A 19,500-nucleotide genomic window follows, 5' to 3' on the forward strand; every position below is an offset into this window, starting at 1 on the left:
TTTTTTGTCTCAATATACCAGTCAATAACTCTTCCAAAACGTTTAACAGGGCTCCAACCGTGTCAATCATATTTTCAATACATCGATCCGAGCGCATTTTTCGATGCATTCACGAAGTTCAAATTTCTATATTATTTGATATATTCCAGTAGTTGTTGAGTGACAAAAATAGTTTGTTTCGTCTTCATAGCAAAAAGAAACTAACTTCAAACTGGCTTCGTTTTGCTTATCCTTCTCAGGTTTTATACGGGAAACTATCCTGCTTATCACAGTAAAAGAGAGAGAGAGAGAGAGAGAGAGAGAGAGAGAGAGAGAGAGAGAGAGAGAGAGAGAGAGAGAGAGAGAGAGAGAGAAAAGAGAGAGAGAGAGAGAGAGAGAGAGAAGAGAAAGATAGAGAGGGAGAGAGAGCGAGAGGGGGGGACGGGGAGAAAGAGATCCTAATATTCCAAATTTAGCAAACAGCTGTAAATGATCTGCCAATAAAATACATTTTCTGATTTGTACAAAATACGATTTTTTACGTTACTACTCATATTAAACTTAGTTATGCACTTACCGATGGTCCTTGTTGGTATTTGCATCGCTAATACTTTATCAGATCTGGCCCGTTCTCCACGAGGGGGCAGTTTAAGCCATTCTTGTGGGGCTGGACTTGTGTGCCCTCGTGCTAATCGAATGGCAAGTTCGCTTAGAATCTTGCCCCCTCGATGACGTATTTTACGAAACCGCTTGGACCAAATGAGAGTTCTCCATTGATCCTGCAAATCAGGCATGCTCTTCCCATTTAGTCGGTACTGACCTATTTAAAAGACATTTAGACATTTAGAGTGGTATTATTGCTATTTTTTGTTCAAACCTTCAAACGGTTATCTTTGGCAGTGAGTCGGCGTTTAATCCCCTTTCCCTTCCAACCTCCCTCCTTATTCTGAAAATGCCTTTCAATTGCAGTCAAATCACCAACAAAAGCCAACTAGACTTAGCCTAAACTATCAAAGCTACAATACCTTCAAACAAGTTTCAGCTTGAACTTTTTTTTTCTTGTTTTCTTCCCCAGGAAATTGTTGTTCTCTTTTGAGAGAACTACCGTAAAATATTAAAATGTTGATCTGCAAAGTTTATATTAAAATAAACAAAACGTCGTACATTTCCAGCAAAACCTAGAGGCTATTAAAACACAAGCACTTAAACATACAACCACACGCAAGGCACTTTCTGAACACACAGAATCTAAAAAAAAGTCACAGCACTGAATATTTTAGTAAAGCGGTGAAAAAAGGATAATAAATCCCTTAAAAGATTAGCATTAATATAATCAACAAGCGGAACTCATTCTTTTAAGCTAAAAATATAGACAAAACTTACTTTCTTGTTTAATGGCGGGAATAGGCAGCGGCAAAAATGGAGTTCTTCCAGCTTTACGAGTGTTCAGCGAGCCCTTACACAACCGACGCGCCAGACGGCAAAGTGGCGTAGTTGATAAGAGGAATGCTGACCGCGTCTTCACCGCAGGACGTGGAGACGACGACCTCATTGTTATGCCATGAGCTTGTAGACAATGTCTCATGAGATGGCTTCGCAAACGAAAGTCCTATAATAATACAGCCACAAGTATTCACGACAGAATTCATTTAACAATAAAGACACATTGAGTTTCCACAAAATATGCAAGGTTTCTCCAATTTTTCGAAAAAACCTGGCAAATTTCAGATTGTGTAGAAATATCGTTGACTTGAATCTTCGACTTATTTGTATTTAACTTTTAGCCTCTGAATCCAAAAACAAATATTTTTTTTTCCTTTTCGGTCAATTTTGTAAGCCAGAATACAACCTCTCTTTGTTTGAAGTCGTATAAAATATCTATGTGAACGCAAATAAAAGGGAACCTATCAAATATGCTGTTAGCAATGAAAAGCAAAGAATATTTATAGCAACTACACATTAAATGCTGTTCCTACAAATACTAAGTTTTGATTTATTTATTTTTTTTACCGGGCTACTGCCCGGTAAAAAAAATTTATTAAGGCACAAATTTTCGACTACAGTTTTTTCTGCAATCAGCAGATATTCTCGCTATATAGCTTGAAAGCAGTCAGCCATCATATGTGCATCCCATCTGCCTTGACACCAAGCCTCCATAACTCTCAAAATCTCGGTAAAGTCGTTCATTCAACCCATTACTAGCAGTTTCAAGATCTATCGGCGATTCAGGAAGATGGCTATTAAAAAAAAAAAAAAAAAAAAAATAAAACTTTATGGTAAATTTGTAAGCAAAAATCGTATGGCTTTCAAAAAAAAGGGTGACATCTAAAAAGTATAATATTGACGGAACTATGGGATAACAAGCGATATTTTGAAATGTTGTTATTCTTCCACTGATATATTCATCTTCAACAAAATATAGGCAATTTCCTCAGTCTGCCATTCTAATTACCGAGGGGGGGCGTCATTTTATGGTGGAAGTAGTAAGAAGTTTAATTTATCCCCTGTGAAAGGAGCGTCAATGTTGATTCCATGTTGATTTCTTTAAGGACACTGAGCATCCTAGCTCAAGAATCAAGAGAAAAGGGGTGGGATGGAGTAAATACACAGGTAGCTTTTAAAGAATTTGCCTGCATGATTGGGGTATTCTCAAAGGAACAGTCGGGACTCAACCAACTTTCATTCCAACTAACAACACCAGTTCAAACACACTTTTGAGTTTATACATGAAAAGAGGAATGACGGCCCATAGGCAAAATGGAGAGGCAACGCCGCCCTGTATAAAAAACGAGATACGGTACTTGACATTCCACCTCGGAGTGCAAATAATCCTGTAAAACATGGTCCCCCTTGTTATCTCAAGATAGAAAATGATCGGGTTCAAATTTTGTGCTGCCAAGATTTGGCAAAAATAATGAAGCGCCAAAATGAGGCACTTAGTGTGCCGGAGGAGAGTGAAGACGACTTTAGAGTACGTACCTTCCCTCAAAAAATTAAAAGAATTAGTGTTATATTAAAATCCCAATATGGTAGAATTTCATACTGGGGAACGGAATAGTTCCCACTTAATGACGATTTATTTCTTTTTTTTTTAAAATAAATAGAACTAAAAGAAAACAAAGATACAATAGAGCTAATTTAAGAATTCATTTCCCACTTAATTATAATCTATTTATTCGACAAAAGTAACGATTACTAAAACAAAGAAAACAGATGCAAAACAAAACTATGATTAAGAAACTACGAAACAGACCAAACAATAGTGCTCAACAATGCTGACCAAACAATTGTGCTCAACTTTGTTCAGCATTGTTCTCTAAACACTTCCCTGGCACAACATAACTTCTTAAAATACTATCAATACTTCTGTGTATGGAGATGAATATCTCGGCATAAAATATTCGTATGGAAAAGAAGTTGCAAGTTTACATGCACGTTTCATAAGACAACATTGTGCTGTGCCTGTTTCAATGAAAAAGGCAAAAATCGCAGTCAGAAAAGCACTTTCAAAAACAGAGAATAGAACAAAAAAAAAAAAAACTGATATTATAAGTGTTCCAAATTTACTTCCCTATATTCTTTGGTAAATGGTGGTTTACTGAATGATTTTTTTTTTCATTAACATATATATATATACATATATATATATATATATATATATATATATATATATATATATATATATATATATATATATATATATATATATATATATATATATATATATATATATATATATATATATATATATATATATATATATATATATATATATATATATATATATATATATATTGACTAATATTTATTGAATCAGAATCAGAATCATTTTAATGAGAAACAGCTGTCATAGACACATTAAAAAAAATGCACTAAAAGGCGCTGTTTTTTACATGAAAACTTTTTTACATGAAAACACTTCTCTACATTTTATTAAAAGAACTTGTAAAAAAAGGAACAAAGGAGTTACTAAGTCTGTTTGTGCGGCACGAGACGGGCATAAGTTTGCTTTTGCTTCTGGTATTTGCGCGAACAGGCATTTTAGGTGGTAATATTGTCCTATGTACAGGCCTAGACAATAAAAACTGGCCAAAACGAATCATCAGCTGAAAACGGCGATCGCGAAGGCTTGGTATTTCAAGTGACTTCAGAGCGGAGCTGTAATCTACATATTTGTCGCAAAGAATGATCTTTACAGCTCTTTTCTGGATCCCCTCCAAATCATCACTTAAGTAATCTATGTGATGAACTTTTGGGCCCCAGACGGGACACGCATATTCAAGGATGGGTCGAATAAAAGTGAGGTACGCTGTTTTCAGCTGATACACTGGAAAACCTAGGCGGCGCATCGCCACCAGTGTCCGCATAGCATAATGTCCCGTCTTAACCAGCTCTTGTACATGAATAGAGAACGAACAGTCCACACTACAGGTGACACCCAAGATAGTCGCACACGAAGCAGAAGGGAACCAAGTCGCGGGGTAGGTAAAATCGCGTTTAAGTGGGTTGAACCTCAAAACCTTTGATTTATTTTCATTAATTTGAAGACTGTTGGCAGTACACTGTGATTTAAACTGATCGAAAAAATTTGGATCGAACTGGGCTACAGCTTGCGAATCCTTTATGTGGTATTTAAGAAGCGCAGACAAATCATCGACGAATTTAAAACGATCGTCAAAGTCAGAAAGTACATAGTTGATAACAGCCAGGAAAAGAAGAGCTGCTAATTTGGGATCGGGATGGGCCCCACATGTAATGTCCACCCAGTCCGATTCAATATCACCGGGGAAAAGGGTGTACACTTTTTGATACCTGTAACGTAAGAAATCAATTACCGATCGGAGGATGTGCTTACGGGCACCTATTGACTTGAGATTCTGGGCGGCAAGAGGGTGCTTAATCAAATCAAATGCCTTTCGGTAGTCTACCAGAAGTAAATCTACAAACGAGCTTTCAAACTCCAACCATTCAACTACTAGGTGATAAAGCCGTACTAAATAAACAGACGTGCTGCATCCCTTCAAGCAACCATACTGGAAGGGGTCAAGTGACGGTGAAATGTCCGTGAGAAGTTCACGATACACGAAAAATTCTGCAACTTTAGCAAAGTTCGGTGTGATCGAAATAGGTCTTAACTGATCACATGTCTTAGGTCCTTTAACTTTGGGTATTACGCGAACATAGGCCCGCTTCCAAGCATCAGGAAAGGTTTGTTCACTGAAGCACTGATTGATAATCGATGCCAATGGTCTGGCTAAAAACAAGGCATATTCACGAATAAGTTTGACCGGCAACTCACCAGGGTAGGAAGATCAATTCGGTTTTAGTTTTTGAAGTTCTTTAAAAACAGCAAATTCGGTAAACTGTTTTATTTCGTCAGTTTCACAATCGACTAAGAGATCAACCAGTTCGGCCTCTGTAATTGAGGGGTAGGTGGTACAAATGCCAGCAAAGAACTCGTTTACGTCTGAAGCGCACATTTGAGATCCGTCAGGCTTGGGTATTTTTAGCTCACTGTTAACTGACTTGCCAGTCATTTGTTTCACTGTGGAATGCCACTTCCGACTGCTACTTTGGACAAGGGTTACTACCTTTTCCCGAACATAATTTCTTCACTTGAAACGATTGACGGCCACGATTCGATTTCTAAGTTTCGCCGCCGCGGCTATTTGTCCGGAACTGTGCAGCTTGCACCTCATCTTGATCATTTGTTTGAGATCGCTTGTGATCCATGGCTTATCGGACTTGAAATAAAGAAGCTTCAAAATCACATAATATACAGTAACTTTTTAAATGGGGCTTAGGTAGTCTATTCCAATTTCATAAAATAAATTACTAAAAAGCATAGTATGCCTAGATTTGGCACAAAAATGAAGCGTAATTCGTTTTTTAACTATTGCCCTATAACAGTTTAATAAAATATAACAGGAATTTCAAACTTACAAGTGAGCTTGAAGTATCACAAAATCACAAAAGGTCCCTTACTCCTTTTTACTACAACTTTCAAGTGCTATTACTTTTAAATAGAGCATTTCTTAAATTGATTTTTGCCAAATTATGGTTCATTTTTCATGTAGAATCCAAATATGAGAAAATATGTAACATTTTAACATTTAAAATTTCAACCAGGACAACAAGGCTTCTGCATATTGGCCTATCTAATTACACCCTATTCAAAAGAGTAATTATCTTAAATAGATTAACGACTGTTTTCACCACTCTGAAAAATCAATGCAATTACGGCATTTTCATGGATCAGCCTATGATTTTTCAAATAAAAGTATTTTCGGGTTTCGGTGCAATATCTAGATTTGGCGATAAACAAAGCCAGCTATAGCAGGTAGGACACAGAATCAGGGAAATTTCAGCAATAAGAAATACCTTAAAACATCCTTGGACTGTACATTTAAATTGTCTGTGAGCATTCAGATGAGAAGCTAATCGGTCTGCACGATTGAAGCTAAGCTTACAGTCAGTACAAGAATAATTTTCTTGTCCACTCAGATCAGGGATATCTATTTCGACTCCAACATCAAGCTTCGATGGTGTCAAAAGTCCACTATACCTGTAATTTAGTCTAATAAGTTGAGAAAGAGAAAAAGAAATTGAGAGAAAGAGAGATGGAGAGAGGAGGAAATAAAAGAAAAATTATTTCCCCGCCATCAATATGTTTGTAGATTGAGTGCCCTTATGTGCCCTCGTGTGTATCAAGCATTCAATCTAACGAGGGGTGCTTTGGTTTTTGTTTATTATTATTAAAAAAAAATCAATTAAAAAAAATCAGTTGAAAAGAAATTTAAAATCATGAAAAAATTTAAAAACTTATTTCAATTCAAGTTTCTACTCTTCTCCAATCACAATGCCTCTACTATCCTAGTAAAGTATAATACTAGTAAAACGAGCATCCTCTATTATACTTAAAATTACTAGTTTCCTTCAACTTCAGCCCCCCCCCCCCCGTCCTTAACATCGGAATAATTTGCATAAAGGAGGGACGAAGCCCTGCCCTACCTTGTAGGGCAAAGTTGTCTTTGTATTGTATAGTTTAAAAGAACAAAGCTTTTCTCATGAAAGTAAAGAGAGAAGCTGAATCTTAAAACAGACAAAAATTATTGCTTCGCGGTTATGCAACATATTTTTGAAAAAAAAAGAAAAAAAAAACTCGCGATACATCCCTATATTTTTAGGATTCTGAAAAACTAGCACTTTATTGAAAAAGCATAACCCACCTAACAAAACAGAAATATAAACAGGAAAACACTTAAGTGGTCAGCGGAAAATAAAAGAATAATTCATAAATTTCTTAATAGTATTTTACCGGCCACGGAATCAATAAATTTTAAGACAAAATTTTAAGTCTCTAAAAGAAAACTCAAGAAAGCTTAGTTTTCAGTAAAGCGATAGTTTTCCAGAATTCTTCAAATATAGGGAAATATCACGAGCCTGTTTATTTGAAACATTTTCAAATGTATATTGCGTAAACCATGAAGCAGTAATTTGTGTCCGTTTTAAGTTTCAATTTCGCTCTTTACTTTCATAAAAAAAACCTTGTTTTTTTAAATTATTTTTTTTACGTTTTTCTTTAGTCTTTAAAATATTGAAACCTTACAAAAAGTTTTTCTTTCAGCTTTAGACAGAGAAACTAATGAAAATAACATAAGTTTTTGCTAAATTAGGGCATTAAATATAGGTTTAACTTTGCATCTCTTCTAAACTTTGCCTTAAAAACATAGGATTTGTCACAAAAAGAGTCCATGGGACTCTAGAATTCAAAGTATCAATGAAATTATTGCAAAAATTTGAGATGTTTACTTTAAATAATTTACAAAAATTTGTATTTTCATTCGCTTTGCTTCTTTGACTTCAACCTTTCAGGAAAACTAATTGCCGGAAATTAATCGGCACTTGGAAGAGAAGATATTTCTTCATTATCATCACCAACTGAACATTTTCACACTTGCTTTTGAATGTTCTGTTTTACGGAGAACTTTTGGAAGTAAGATATTTTTTTAACAAATAAAGTTCTATTTTCAAGTTTTTTATAGTTTTGAGCATTAAATAAATTTTTCTTATCATTTTCTTTCTTTTTCTTTGCATTTATTTCCCTTTTCATGCTTCATATTGAAGATTGCTAGCAGAAGTTTATATTTGGCATTTTCTCAGAATAAATTGAACTAAAAATAACAACTTCTTCTCAAAATTATACCACGATTACCCTTGTTTGGCTGAATGGCAGGAAGAGTAACAAGAGTTGGTACGTATGAAGAAAATTTGCTTTTAATGAACAGTGAAAACTATAAAGTTATAGGAAATCCGTGGTTGATAATATGCAGAACATCAAACGTAGATTGGACTTCAACTAATAGTTCCTCCTCACGTAAATATTCTTTGCTGTTTTACTATTCTTTTTTTTGTTCGAATTTTTGCCCTTTTCTCATGCGAGGACAGCTTAGAAACAAATGAGAAAACAAGTTATCTACCTCTTCCAATAGTCCCAGCAACCAATGCAAAGTTGACAAGCAGCGTTGGCAACGCCCCATGCAAACCAATGAGGAGAAACCGTAGTACCACAAGACTCACATGCCTTAACTCCATTCGCGGGTTCACCACTACCATTGGTCATTGCTTTCTGAAGAAGTACGGCTGGGTTTCCTTTTGTATGATCGAAGCTACAAAATTTTTGGTTTTTAATCTGCTAAATTTACTTTCCAACGAGACTAGGTAAGCAAAACAGATTCCGTGGCCGGTAAAATACTTTTAAGAAATTTATGAATTCCCCCTCACCGTGCAAACTTATTCATTTTCATTATAGGCCTATGCAGTAAAACTCACACAATCAAATATTTAAACTTTGGCATTTCATGAGTTTGTAAATAGTTCCTACACTACATTTTAATTAATAAGGTAAAAAGAAACAATGCCATTGAAAAGGGGAGGGTGAGACAAAAGAGTTTAATGATAGATTTTTAATTCATGTAGAATAAATCAAAATTAATAAAAAAGGAGACTGGACTATGGGATGTTCCAAGGGGGTTCTCTGCAGAATCCACAAGAACAACAAATTCGTCATCTTTATTCCTCCATTGGAGGAGAAAGGTTGCTAAATTCAATTCTAATCTTAATAATTTCCCGTTAAATTTTGAAATCATAAGGTAGTGAAGTCGTTTAATTCTTCTTCGATTGACGTGCAGGGCTGCAGTTGGAAAGAAATTACGGACCCAGAAGTGAACTATACATAAGCCCTTTTCAACACTAGAACTATTGCACGTACTTGATTATAGCTATTCACCGATGCCAATTCATTTGGAGAAAATACAATGGCCATTTGCAAGAGAAAAATTCCAGCTGATTTTAAATCTTCCACTCAGAACAAAGCAGCTCGAATTGGGAGAAACACCTTTGAGCGGGGGGGGGGGGTTAAAACTGTCTTTCAATGTACGAGTTTTCCAAAATCACGAAAAAAAAACAAGCAACGATTTGTTGAGAAACATGAGAGGGTCAACTAACTGAGCAAAAGTACGCATCTGATGGTCTATGTAGTAAGTCTGTATCATAGCCAGAAAACTCCAAAAAGCTTTTTCATTGATTTTCTGATCTATCTAATCGTTTTGAATGTTTAAAGTAAGTTTAAATATTTTTGTTTTGTGTATCTGTTTTCTTTTAAGTTTTGTGGCGTCTTTTGAGCTCTAGGTTAAAAACCATAATCTAATGTCTAAGGCAGAGGTTCTCAAACTTTTCAGGCCACGCCATCCCCCTTCGGTCAGCCCCAGATCTGCGCCTCCGTCATAAAAATTTTTTAATAGTCAGTCATAAATTTAATGCTGGTTTATCGATAAAGCAACAAACTTCTTATAGATCGTGCTTATTGTTGCTGCCTGTATGTGATGTATAAATATACCAAAATTGTATACACTGTACAGGAAATGATTATTATTACGCGAATTCCACAAATCTTTTCTGTCCTACCAATACAATGTTGATTTTTAAAATTTCCTTACATCCCCCCCGCCCCACGGAGGGTCGCATCCCACACTTTCAAAACTTCTGGTGTATGGGATACTCCTATCCGTGCTGATTGTACCGTAGGAGTAAAACTTTTGGAATGAAAGTAATATATAGTTTCATACTCACGTTTACACAATGTCAACATGGGTTCCTGTATGGGGGATTTTCAAAACCAAATACTCAAGTACATTTTTTTATCATTTAGAGTAGGCGACTGGTGCATACATTTTCTTCGATGATTTTGCTTATATTATATATTCGTAAAAATATTTTGAAAAACTGAAGATTCATTTACAATAAAACATTTTGAGCAGCATCACATACTAAATCATATTTACAGCTAATATGAACAAACTAAGAGTATGCAAACATCAACAGTTTTGGCTCGTTTCTCTCAGACATCACGAGTGCATTAGTAGCAAAACAAATAATTTACCTGTATGTCGAAATTTTTCTGAATAAGTTTCATAGAAATCGATTTGGCTACTGGACAGGTCCAATAACTGCAATTATCTTCAATCATTCCTTATTTTACCCTTAGATAAAACTTAATTAGCAACTTACTTTTAAGTATGTAAAATCATATCTACTTGTCATCTAGACTCCAACCCGGGCCACAGGATAACAAACCTACAACCCATCCTCACTTTTTGGATCTAGCTTTATACTCGGCCATAATACCAAGGAAGCGATCGATTATTTTCCATCCTAATACTTTGGAATGTGAAATTACCACTACTAGTACTAGTACTCCTCTTAACTCACTGGAGCACCAAGCCACCTGAGGCCAACACAGCTACACACACTCCTCCATTCCAATCTATTCAAAGCCTCCCTCTTTATACCCTCCTAAGACGTTCCTATTTCCCTTAAATCTTGTCTTATGACATCCTCCCAACCCATTCGGGATGACCTGCTTTTTGTTTGACCCTGGACGGTTGGCCGACAAGGACAATCTTTGGCAATCTGTAAAATCACTAATTTTTGCCAATTGCTAAGTTGCAACAGTAAAATCAAGTTTAAGATATTCCCAAACTTTTCTCAAAATGCCGAGTAAACGATTTGCGATAAAATGAGCCTTACTATGTAGGTATATAGACTTGTTTCAATTTCGACTCTGCTTCCACAGCCTTTCCTCTTTTTTGCTGGACATACCGGTCAGTAGTTTTCCACATGTAATAATATTCCACGACGTTTTTCACTGTTTTCCAAGGAAGCTATAAGAAATAGTAGCATATTAATGGTTCACAGCAGTTTATCCTTTAACAGCAGTACAGCAGTTTATCCTTTAACAAAAATCTTAAGTAGATAAACTTTCTTCCAATCAGAAACAAACGTCACGAGGCTTATAAAAGGAGGATCTAGAAAAATAAAATTCTCAGCAAAAAAAAAAAAAAATAAAAAAAAAATAGTCAATAGTTGTTATTTCCTTCAGGATTATTCCTATGTTAAATTAAAGCTCAGAAACAAAAAAGGCCACAGAGGTGCGAGAGCACAGGAGACTACAAGAAATGCATTTTTAAGTAGATAAACTTTCTTCCAATCAGAAACAAACGTCACGACGCTTATAAAAGGAGGATCTAGAAAAATAATATTCTCAGCAAAAAAAAAAAAAAAAAAAAAAAAAAAAAAAAAAAAAAAAAAAATGCACTGAGACCGCCCCTCCCCCCTAAAAAATTCCGGGTATGGTAAGGTCAATAGTTGTTATTTCCTTCGGGATTATTCCTATATTAAATTAAAGCTCAGAAACAAAAAAGGCCACAGAGGTGCGAGAGCACAGGAGACTACAAGAAATGCATTTTTAAGTAGATAAACTTTCTTCCAATCAGAAACAAACGTCACGACGCTTATAAAAGGAGGATCTAGAAAAATAACATTCTCAGCACACACAAAAAAAAAAAAAAAAAAAAAAAAAAAAAAAAAAAAAATGCACTGAGACCGCCCCTCCCCCCTAAAAAATTCCGGGTATGGTAAGGTCAATAGTTGTTATTTCCTTCAGGATTATTCCTATATTAAATTAAAGCTCAGAAACAAAAAAGGCCACAGAGGTGCGAGAGCACAGGAGACTACAAGAAATGCATTTTTCTTTTTTTGTTGGCTTTGTAATTATAGCAATGCCGCAATGAATCATATCAATGAATGGTAATTCGATTTAAGAGGGAATTTTCAGAATTTAAAAATAGAGCAGGGATAAGAGAAATTGAGACGGAGGAATAGATGTCCAAAAATCTTTGCTAGTACAGCATGGAAGTTGAGCAGCATATGACCTACAGCCAAAAGAGATTAGGACGTTGATTTTTAGTAAAGAAGCAGTGATGAACGTTTGTTATGTAAACCTATATAATCAAAAAGTGGACTATTTGTCCGTATCACAAAAGATTATAAGCCCATCAACTTTATTTTTTGAAGCTTAAGATTTTATATTCGCTGGATTTCGGGTGTCGACAAATGCCATTAACATACCCGAGACAACCGAAATTTTTGTCAAGCAGAATATAATTACATCTTAGAAACCGTTTCCATATTCCAACAGTGCTGGATAAAATTCTGTCAACTCCCAAAGGCTGTAATTGAGAACGGCTTCTAAGGCACTTTTCATATGCTCATAAACTCCTTTGAAATTATCATAGTCAAAGAGCCAGTGTTTGCTTAGTAAAGACCCAAGTGTTTCCCATGCATTAGTTCTTTCTCGCCACTTCAAATGAAAGGGGGTTATCTTAGACACTAGGGAGACGTTCATTTGAATATAAATTGAAAGCTATAGCGCCTTTTTAGGAACCTAAAGTGATTGAGGACCATCCAGCCATCCCACCCTTATTGCCCCGGGCACCTCTATATACTCTGGAATTGGGACAAAACTTTTCGATAGTCTTTTGGCACAGAATAGTCAAAAGGTCAATAAAATATGCTTCTGGGGATGATGTGACCACGCAGATATATGGCCTTAAATTAAAGAAGTTGAAAAATTGGTCACGCATGTTTGATCTAGGCAGTCCTACCGGCTTGAAAATTTTAAGGGCTGTTCTTTGGGCTAAGAAGACCTCAGTTTATTTAGAGGGGAGTGTTAAGAGGTCCAAAGACTGGCCAAAAACTTATCTAAAAACTTTGGGCCAAAATATCTCTGGGCCAGGGGCCTTAGTATGAAACAAATTTTTAAGTCATGGGCACAAGCACCCCAAAATCAGACCAAAAAGCTTTATTATTCGTACAGCTTGAAATTTACAAGAGTTCTCTGGGCTACAATGACCTCGATTTTTTTTTTTTTTTAACTTGGATTGGCGATGGGGGTGATGGGACTTCAGAGAGCCTGAAAATAAGTGCACAAAAAAATATGACTAAAACGTATTTGTTCACCGATAATGTTGCCCAATAGTGTCAAAACCCTTTCTTCGAACACACTTGAAACTTATATCCTTAAGTTTTCTAGGCTAAGGGAGCTCTAATTTACAAAAAAAAGTCTGGGGCCCGAGGCCCATGAAAATTTGCAAAAATGCTTTTCTATCCAACCAGCTCGAAAGTTTTATACATATGTCATTGACCCAAGAGAAATCGCAAGCACAAGAAAAAATATAATTCACCCGAAAATAGGGCCAAAAAACAGGCCAATCATTTTTTTTTTTCTCTGAACTGATTGAACCTTACTACATCCATGATTCCTTTGACCGATTAGATCCTAAGGCACAAAAATTTACGAGCATCCACCAAAGTGGTCTGAAAATAGGCAGAAAACTCTTTTTCAATCCATTTTAAACCTATATCCGTAAATTCTACGGCCAAGGAGACTTCAACGGACAAAAAGGAATTGAAAAATTATTTGTTTGAACCAAAAATGGACCAACAAAACTTTTTTCACGAACAACTTGAAATTGGCATCTGCAGGTCCCTTGGTTAAATATACTCTAATGTGCAAACAAAGTCTTAGGAACCTAAGAATTCCCAGGGAAGCAAGAGCTTACCGAAAAGTGGCCCAAAAATGGTTCACAAAAATTTATTTCCCGGTCAAGTTGAACCTCATATTTAAGCAAGAACAATGCACAAAACAAAAATTTGAAAAAAAATACTGGTTAAAGAGAAAAGGGCGAGAAAGAGAGCCATTACTTTTTTTCCGGGAACAACTTGAAACTTACCTTGGAAAGTCCATGACTCAAGGGGCTTAAACAAAAGAAATTAAATCTGTACACCCAGAAATAGGCCCAAAACTTTTTTTTTAACCAAATCATCCAGGAATGTTTTCAATAAGCTCAGACCAAAAGAAGCTACTAGACATGGAATGTTTTGATCATTTCAGGATAAAATACTAAAATTCGTCTTTGAACCAAGTTTGAGTAATCTATTTAGTCTGTTGATACAGCATTTTGAACTGAAGGATTAAGGAATGGTTTATCCATTGATTATGTAAACAAATGACGGAAACAAATGCTAATTTCAGGTTTTTTTTTATCGATTCAAAGTAATTTATGTCCGTTTACAGTTTGTCTTATTGTATAGCTTTAGTTTTGCTTGTTTTATTGTTGCTATTTATTTTTTTTTTTTTTTAATGAATAGTTAAGGATAAAAAAAAAAAAAAAAATCTGTCACACAAAGTTACAGACTCGAATTACTTTTACCAAGCAAACAGAAATGATGAATTACATCAAGTCTAAAATCAATCTTACAGCGAAAATTAAATGGTCAATAAAAGAGAAAAATAAAAGACAAAAAATTTACAAAGTCTTGTCTTATTTCAATGAAATCTTTTCCATATTTTTCCATTGCCTCTTCAAATAGAGCTGCCTCCGCAGATGACCATTCCTCAATCTCATCACGGCAAAGAATCGGTCCACCAGCGGGGACCAGTGCTCCACAAGCAGCACCCATATCATAACCATGCTTATGCAAAATATCTAGGGCATGTTCCTGAAATTTAAGAACTTCATTAGTTTATTTCATATAATAATAGTTATCGTTACTGCACAAAGACAGGCGCAGAAGAATCCTCTAAGATTAGTTCAAAGGATATCCCAAGAAATCCTGTAAAGTACAGGTCTAAAATCACACTCTTTTGTCACTGGGTCGCAATTACAGCTGAATGTTGTCAAACTAATTGTGGATAACGTTGTCAAACTAATTGTGGATAATAGTAAACGTCTACTGTGAAAACTAATTTGTGGCACAGATCAGATGGCGGCAGATCAGAATGAAGAGTCCACCATTGGAATCATCATGGTCAAAAACTTTAATCAAAGGTTTTCAGCTCCCCATTTTGAAACCCCAAGACAATCATATTTTACCGTGTGTACCACTAATGTGTCTTTTTTTCTTCTTTGACGCCAGCGTGGCCCTAGAATATTCTAGGAACTGTTTAAGGGCTCGTTTGCAAGCCAATGCTTATGTTTATCTTATAAATTTGTCTTGACAACTCCATGATGAAAAGTCCTATGGCACCAAAAATGGGACTTCTTATATCATTCCTGAAAAACATATATTAATAAAGTAGGGTATGTCACAAATTACTGGTCTTTCTATTCGTGCCTTCTCAACGATAAATTCGATAATAATATACCCCTCGGGGAGCTTATGTATATAAAAAAGTTAGGCATATCTCGGGAACAAATTTCAGAGAAATAAGTCGTAAAACCGATGCTTGTCAGAGGCAACGCTGTAGCGTTGCCTATAGTAAAGGCCATACGGCTCCAATGTTTTATTATTTATTATCATTTATTATTTTTTTTCCCAGAGGCACTTCAATTGGAAGGGGTTGCCGTAGAAACTTCAAAGGGGGCTCATTCGATTGGAAATCAAGAGTTCTCGCGCCCTTTCAATAGTTAATAATGATTGGAGGGCACCTAGCCCCCCCCCCCCTACGCCAATCATTCCCCCAAACACATCCACTCGAACTTCTGAGATAGCCATTTTGTTCAGCGTAGTTGATTTCCTGATAGAAAATATATTTTTGAGGAGGATACTCCCCCACAACCCTCATGGCAAGGGTTTTAAGTTTTGCCCTGGGGGCATATAAGGTTTTTATAGAAGGCGTTGTCGTAGAAACTTCAAAACAGGCTCATTCGTTTAGAAATTAAAGAGCTTTGCCCTTTTTAATAGTCGAAAGTGATTGGAGTGTAACTAGCCCCACCCCCACGCCCATCATTTCCCCAAACACATCGAATCAAAATTTTCAGATAGCCATTTTGTTCAGCGTAGTTGATTTCCAGATAGAAAAAATATTTTTGAGGAGGATACTCCCCCACAACCCTCAGGGTAAGGGTTTTAAGTTATGCCCTGGGGGCATATAAGGTTTTTATAGAAGGCTTTGTCGTAGAAACTTCAAAAAAGGCTCATTCGAGTGTAAATTAAAGGGCTAGTGCCCTTTTTAATAGTCGAAAATGATTTGAGGGCAACTAGCCCCCCCCACGCCCATCATTCCCCCAAACACATCCAATCACACTTTTGAGATAACCATTTTGTTCAGCGTAGTTGATTTCCAGGTAGAAAATATATTTTTGAGGAGGATAATCCCCCACAACCCTCAGGGCAAGGGTTTTAAGTTATGCCCTGGGGGCATATAAGGTTTTTATAGAAGGCGTTGTCGTAGTAACTTCAAAACATGCTCATTCGATTTGAAATTAAAGGGCTAGTGCCATTTTTAATAGTCGAAAGTGATTGGAGTGGAACTAGCCCCCGTCCCCCCCCCCACCCCCCTCATTTCCCCAAACATAACCAATAAAAATTTTCAGATAGCCATTTTGTTCAGCGTAGTTGATTTCCAGACAGTAAATATATTTTTGAGGAGGACACTCCCGCACAACCCTCAGGGCAAGAGTTTTAATTTATTCCCTGGAGGCATATAAGGTTTTCATAGAAGGCGTTGTCGTAGAAACTTCAAAAATGGCTCATTCGAATTGAAATTCAAGGGATAGTGCCCTTTTTAATAGTCAAAAGTGTTTGGAGGGCAACTAGCCCCCCCCCCCCCACGCCCATCATTTCCCCAAACACATCCAATCAAAATTTTGAGATATTCATTTTGTTTAACGTAGTTGATTTCCAGAGAAAAAATATGTTTTTGAGGAGGATACTCCCCCAGAACCCTCAGGTCAAGGGTTTTAAGTTAGGCCCCGGGCGAATGTAAGGTTTGTAGAGCAGGTGTTGTCGTAAACACTTCAGGAAAGACTCATTCGACTGGGAATTGATAGGTATAGTGCCCTTTTAAATAGTTGAAAGTGATTTGAGGGTAGCTAGCCCCCCTCCACGCCCATCATTCCCCCAAACACATCCAATCAAAATTTTGAGATAACCATTTTGTTCAGCGTAGTTGATTTCCAGTTTGAAAATATGTTTTTGAGGAGGAAACTCCCCCACAACCCTCAGGGCAAGGGTTTTAAGTCATGCCCTGGGGGCACATAAGGTTTTTATAGAAGGCGTTGTCGTAGAAACTTCAAAACAGGCTCATTCGATTGTAAATTAAAAGGCTCGTGCCCTTTTTAATTGTCGAAAAATATTGGAGGGCAACTAGCCCCCCCCCCCCCACGCCCATCATTTCCCCAAACAAATCCAATCAAACTTTTGAGATAGCCATTTTGTTCAGCGTAGTTCATTTCCAGATAGAAAATATGTTTTTGAGGAGGAAAATCCCCCACTACCCTCAGGGCATGGGTTTTAAGTTATGCCCTGGGGACATATAAGTCTCTTATAGAAAGCGCTGTCGTAGAAACTTCAAAACTGGCTCAATCGATTGGAAATAAAAGGGCTAGTGCCCTTTTTAAGAGTCGAAAGTGATTGGAGGGCAACTAGCCCCCCCCCCACGCCCATTATTTCCCCAAACACATCCAATCAAAATTTTGAGATAGCCATTTTGTTCAGCGTAGTTGATTTCCAGATAGAAAATATGTTTTCGAGGAGGACAATCCCCCACAACCCTCAGGGCAAGGGTTTTAAGTTATGCCCTGTGGGCATATAAGGTTTTTATAGAAGACGGTGTCGTAAAAACTTCAAAAATGGCTCCTTCGATTGGAAATTCCGAGGGCTAGTGCCCTTTGTAATAGTCAAAAGTGATTTAAGGGCAACTAACCCCCCTCTCACGCCCACCTTTTCCCCAAACACATCCAAACAAAATTTTGAGACAGCCATTTTATTAAATGTAGTTTTAAGTTCTGGAAATTAGGTTTTTAAGGATGACAACTCCCCCAAAGCCCTCAGGGCAAGGGTTATAATTTAAGGATTCTCCGAATCCTTCATATTATTTCTTATGGAAGGGATGCTCGTATAAACTTTAGAGAGGGATCATTTGACTCACATTCACAAAGTAAAAGTCCTTGTTCACTTTTTAAGAGTCAAAAGAGATTGAAGGGCAACTAGCCCCTCTCCCTCCTCCACGTCCTAAATGCATCAGATAAAAATTTTGAGATATATATTTTGTTAAAATAGTTCAAAGTTCTGATAACAAAAAACTTCGGTGTCGACACAGCCCACCAGGGCCCAGGGGTAGGCGTTGTAAGTTATGCCCTGGGGTATAACTTATTAAGGGGGGTTTATAACTTATGGGAAGGGTTTTTGTATGGGAAGAACACATAGGAAATCTATTATAATTATCCAATTATAAGGTTGAAGTACATACTCTGTGATAGATGCAAAATTGCTTTGGCACACAAATTCCCGTTAAGGTCAATCCCAAACAGTCGTGATCCCTTTGTGTCAGCAAATGAAATGGTCTAAACCCCCTTATTGGAGCTATTTTTTCAATCCATTCATAGATGTCAATCGCTGTCCACAAGAAATGCAAGCTGTCTGTTGTTCATATATAAGGTTTTTATCAAAGAGGTAATCGTATAGACTTTGAAAAAAGCCTCATTCGATTTAAATTGAAAGTTCTAGATCTGTTTTTTAAAGTCAAGAATAATCAGACAGTAAGCATACCCTCCCCATGCCATAAAAACTTGAAACTTCTTGCAATAAAAAACTAACAAAAATTAATTAAAAAAAAACTTTCTAAATAATAAATCTTTAAAAGAAAATTAAAAGACATTATAGTCTAAAGCTCAGGATATAAAAATACCTTTTAAAATTAAAACTAAAAACGACCAGAAATTCCTATTAAAGAATAAAGGAAACCCAAAACGAGCAGAAATTAAATAAACAATCATAGCAAAAAAACAAACAACAAGGAATAACATAAATGAATAAATAGATCTTAAAGCGAGTAATGCTTCAATTGAATATGAAAATCAAGCTTAAAGCGAAAGACAAGATATTGTTATTGAAGTATAAATGAAACTTATAACGAAAAGAAATTAGATAAACAATCAATGCAAAAAAATAAACAGTAGATATAAATGTAAACTAATAAATAAATTTTAAAACGAGTGGAACTTAAATTGAATATGTAAATCAAGCTTGAATCGAATAAAAATAACTACAAACAAGAGTTTGGGTATCGTCTCACTGCAGAAGCCTAAAACCTACTGCGTCATTGGCGCTCTACTGAAAACGAATTATATTACAAATGTTTTCTTTAGTACTTAATATTGAAAATAAATATTAAAG

General features: G+C 36.2%; 1 protein-coding gene across 1 annotated transcript in view; it reads right to left on the reverse strand.

Moving 5' to 3' along the window:
- Positions 1 to 19,500, reverse strand: part of MTA1-like (metastasis associated 1-like) — a 67,024-nt gene that overhangs the window by 23,844 nt on the left and 23,680 nt on the right. The window contains exons 7-12 of the mRNA XM_089092369.1: positions 14,692 to 14,880; positions 11,068 to 11,201; positions 8,460 to 8,648; positions 6,361 to 6,544; positions 1,363 to 1,588; positions 557 to 799 (exon numbers count right to left, since the gene is read on the reverse strand). Of these exons, the coding sequence (XP_088948495.1) occupies positions 557 to 799; positions 1,363 to 1,588; positions 6,361 to 6,544; positions 8,460 to 8,648; positions 11,068 to 11,201; positions 14,692 to 14,880 (1,165 nt within the window). The remainder of the gene's footprint in view (positions 1 to 556; positions 800 to 1,362; positions 1,589 to 6,360; positions 6,545 to 8,459; positions 8,649 to 11,067; positions 11,202 to 14,691; positions 14,881 to 19,500) is intronic.

Source organism: Artemia sp. Qi Xiang Cuo, chromosome 7, assembly GCF_049724085.1.
Source record: "Artemia sp. Qi Xiang Cuo chromosome 7, ASM4972408v1, whole genome shotgun sequence".
Classification (NCBI taxonomy): domain Eukaryota; kingdom Metazoa; phylum Arthropoda; class Branchiopoda; order Anostraca; family Artemiidae; genus Artemia; species Artemia sp. Qi Xiang Cuo.